At 46.1% G+C, this 3,777-nt stretch overlaps 1 protein-coding gene across 1 annotated transcript in view; it reads left to right on the top strand.

Moving 5' to 3' along the window:
* PGGT1B (protein geranylgeranyltransferase type I subunit beta) overlaps positions 1-3,317 on the top strand; it is a 50,359-nt gene extending 47,042 nt beyond the window's left edge. The window contains exon 9 of the mRNA XM_025204618.1: positions 2,664-3,317. Coding sequence (XP_025060403.1) covers positions 2,664-2,845 — 182 coding nt within the window. The 3' untranslated portion in view covers positions 2,846-3,317. The remainder of the gene's footprint in view (positions 1-2,663) is intronic.
* Positions 3,318-3,777: the final 460 nt, after the last annotated feature.

A 3,777-nucleotide genomic window follows, 5' to 3' on the forward strand; every position in this document is an offset into this window, starting at 1 on the left:
ACACAAATTTCAAAACACAATTCCTTATCTTAAAGTGAAAGAAAGAGGAAGGAAGAAAAGGTAGAAGAGGAAAAACATATCCAAGGAGGGGAGAGCAACTGCAGGCAAGAGGAAAAGGGGGCTTTCTGCTACAGTAGCACACCTGCCCTTCCCACCTGGAGGACATCTCTGGCCCAGCCCCCCTGGCAAGGAGAGGCTGGTACAGCCTCTGGCCCCAGCCCACAGCAGGCAGCCTGCCCTTGCCCTGCACACAAATCTGGGGGGCACATGCCCCCCCATTCCTCCCCCTGGGATGCATGCAGCAACAGGGAGCTGTTTCCCCCACCCCCCATCCCTGTGCACCGCCCTGAATGAGGATCCATCCACTACCCCAGCTGGGCAGTACCTGCCCCAGCCCATTCCCTCCCTCACTGCAGGGGCTTCGGTTTGCCCCCCCACTATGCCCCTTTCCTCCCTCAGGCTCCTCCCCCCCCACCGCCCCGATAGATTTACCAGCTGGATGCTGCTCTCCATGCTGTCGGGCTGCATATCGACTATCAGATCAGTATCAGCTGATATGGCTGGTTAATAATTAGCCATCGGTATTGGCCAAAAAAATCTTTACTGGTGCACCCTTAATTAAAAGTGAAGTTATGAGTAAATGTAAACTGAGACTTGTTTAGGAAGCACTGTAAATGAAAGTTGTCTTATCCAATCATTGCAGGTCTAAATGTCTTAAATATTAGGCGATCTGCTATCTATTTGACACTTTCACTAAATTTTGGTTGTGCGACTCTTCTAGCCTTCAGAAGCCTTAACCTGATGGTGACTGACTTGTTTCAAACAAAGTTATGTCAGAATAGGTATGTTTTGACCTATCCTAAATTCTGCATTAGTCTGCACTGTTCTGCACTACTTCACAACCTCTTGATTAAGCCTACTAGATAGCCATGTATGGACAATCAGGCAATAGTTTGTAATGGGGTTTTAGCGAACATTCTTTGTTTTTTTTCCTATGGGAGAGCTCTCCATGGCAGACATTTCCCATATATAGTGAACTATGGTCTGTCTGCACGTTAATGAACTTTAATGGAGGATTCTTTCATTCAGTAAAGATCAAAACATTTGACTGGCGTTTGTGCAAATACATTCTTGAAAAATCTGTTCAGTCACCTGTGAAATTACAGTGAAACTCACGTAAGTATTTTATGGAGCATTGATCTGCCTGAGAGAGTCAAGTTAGGAGTATCTGTTTCCCATGGGGAGGGAGGGAAGTGTGGGGAATTTTTCTGTGTTTATGGTGGTATTATGGTCATGGTTATAGTTCCTAGTGTTCATATATATCTTGCTGTTTCAATAATTCACGTCATCTCATCTGCAGAGTCTCCTGCTGTACCCAAGAACAATGTTCTTATGCTAAAAAATATCTTGTGCCTATTTGTAGCAGGAAATGTTTAGACCAGTGGTGGCCAGCTTGTGTGTGGCGTGTGGCAGATTGGGGAGGGGACATCAGCGGCAAAATGGCAAACAGGGCATGGAACAGAAAAGCAGCAGCATAGGCAGGCAGCATGGGGCAGGAAACAAAGCAGAGCAGCAGATCATTTGGAGAGCACAGGGAAGGAAGAAGAAAGAGCAGCAGATAGGCAGGGAAAGGAGGTCAGAGTAGTACTCAGGGAGGGTGCAGGGCTAATTTATGGTGCTTCTGCCAAGAGGGTCAATTCTCACTGCTTGAGAATATTGACTCTGAGAAACACACTCTTTAGGTAAGGGCCATCTCCTCTCTAGGCTGAAGTAACTGCTATTAGTTGGCAGAGGCCTTTGCTGAATAAAGAAGGTGAGATTCCTAGAATACATTCTCAGATTTCAGGCCTTTGCTCAATACTCTTTATGACCTAGTCAATTACTGTGTTTTCTCATGTGTAACACCCTTTTTCATCAAAACCAACTGAACATCCACTCTTAAGAAGTCCAGAAATATGGTGGCTATGGAGCAGCGGTAACATTAACTGGTGCGGCTATGGAAGCTATGACAATTAAAGGTACCACGGCTCCCCTGCCACTAAATTTCTAGACCCATGGAGAGCCCCTCCCCCCAGCTGGATGATGTGTTCCTACCTGCTAGACGGGGCAGTGCATGGGGTTGGTCTGTGGCTGGACTTCACACGTGCCCCTAGACTTATCTGGCATGCAAGACTGGCAACAGGTTTGGCTCCCTGGCTGCTACCACTGGTTTTCTTCTAGGAAAACTCTTTTCTTCACCCTGCCTTTAAAAACAAGATAAATATTATACCAGGGGGCCATGGTTTATGTCAGGGGTTCTCAAACTTCGTGATACTGCAACCCCGAGTGCTGGATGGTGGGGGACGGGAAGCTCGCATGTGGTAGCCACTGCTGCCACTCTGCACGACACTTCCCCACATCGCTGTGCGTACCCCTTGGGGAGTTTGCGGCCCCCTTTTTAAGTTGCTCGGTCACGACCCACAGTTTGAGAACCCTTGGTGTATGTGAACAAATACAGCATGAAATATTTAGATCTGTAGAATAATAAAGCAGAAAGTGAAGGGCTTTTCATTTTCTAATTGTTCATTGCCTGGCTAAAAATAAATTGGAATTTAGAACAGGTGACTGTTGCTGCATGGTTCACCACAAAGCTCTTACTATATCCCTTTTTGTCTTGTTTTCAGATGCTTTACATGCCTATTTTGGGATCTGTGGCCTGTCATTAATGGAGGAATCTGGCATTTGCAAAGTTCACCCTGCCCTGAATGTAAGCACCAGAACCTCAGAGCGCCTTCACCACCTCCATGAGATCTGGAAAACTAAGGACTCTAAACAGTGTTCAGATGACATGCATATCTCTACATGACTGATTTAGGCTCAAGTTTAGTGTCGTAGCATCACTGTAGCCCAGGGTTAAAAGCCATGTATAACCAATGTGCTCTTTAAGTGCTGGAGTCCTACAATCAAATCCATGTTCCGGGCATCACTTTGATAGCGGACAGCCTTTGGTGAGTTATTTGGCACTGGGGTAAAAGGAAATAATTGCAGTTATGTAGAAGTTCTTTGCTGCAGGCTCTGTAAAGGCTCTTCAAACAGCTTGTCCTTCTAAGAAATTCCTTGAAGCAAATTTAACTCTTCAGTTTATATTTTTTTTAATTAGTGCATACTGTGTCAAGCTGTGTAACAGGGAAAGTATTTTCAAAATCTGTTTACATATCATACAGTATAGCACTAAATTTTGGAGTTCTTAATGACCTTATTATTTGACACATTTTTGGGTAGAGAATCTCCTACATTAAGCCTCATTAAAGGTTACCTTTTTTCATCTACTTTCAGATTCCATAATCTTTGTAAAAAATAAAATAAAATAAAATTATTTTATTCAATATACAGTGGATTTCTAAAGTTATTAAAATATTCGTAATCTCCTTGCACAGCTCCTGCAACAAGGAAGTAGACCGGGATAGGCAACCCCTGGCACACGTGCCGATTAGTGGCATGCAGAGACATTTTCCCCAGCACACGAGGAGGTGTGTGAGGAAATTGTTTAAAAAATATATTTTTAGGGGTGGGACTGGGGCTTGAGCAGGCACTGTGCTGGGCCACTGTGCTGGAGGCTCCCAGTGGGTGGAGCAGCCCTAGGCTTGGCTGGGGTTAGGGCAGGCAGACACCCTGTCCCACCCAGGCAGGGGCAGCACCAGGGGACCGGGCGCTCGGGTATGGGCAGCATGGGGAGAAAGAGGCGCTGGGGAAAGGGCTGTGGGCAGGCCGGGCCAGCTGGGCCCCTGGGGGGGGGGG

The sequence above is a fragment of the Alligator sinensis genome, unplaced genomic scaffold (assembly GCF_000455745.1).
Source record: "Alligator sinensis unplaced genomic scaffold, ASM45574v1 scaffold609_2, whole genome shotgun sequence".
Taxonomy (NCBI): domain Eukaryota; kingdom Metazoa; phylum Chordata; order Crocodylia; family Alligatoridae; genus Alligator; species Alligator sinensis.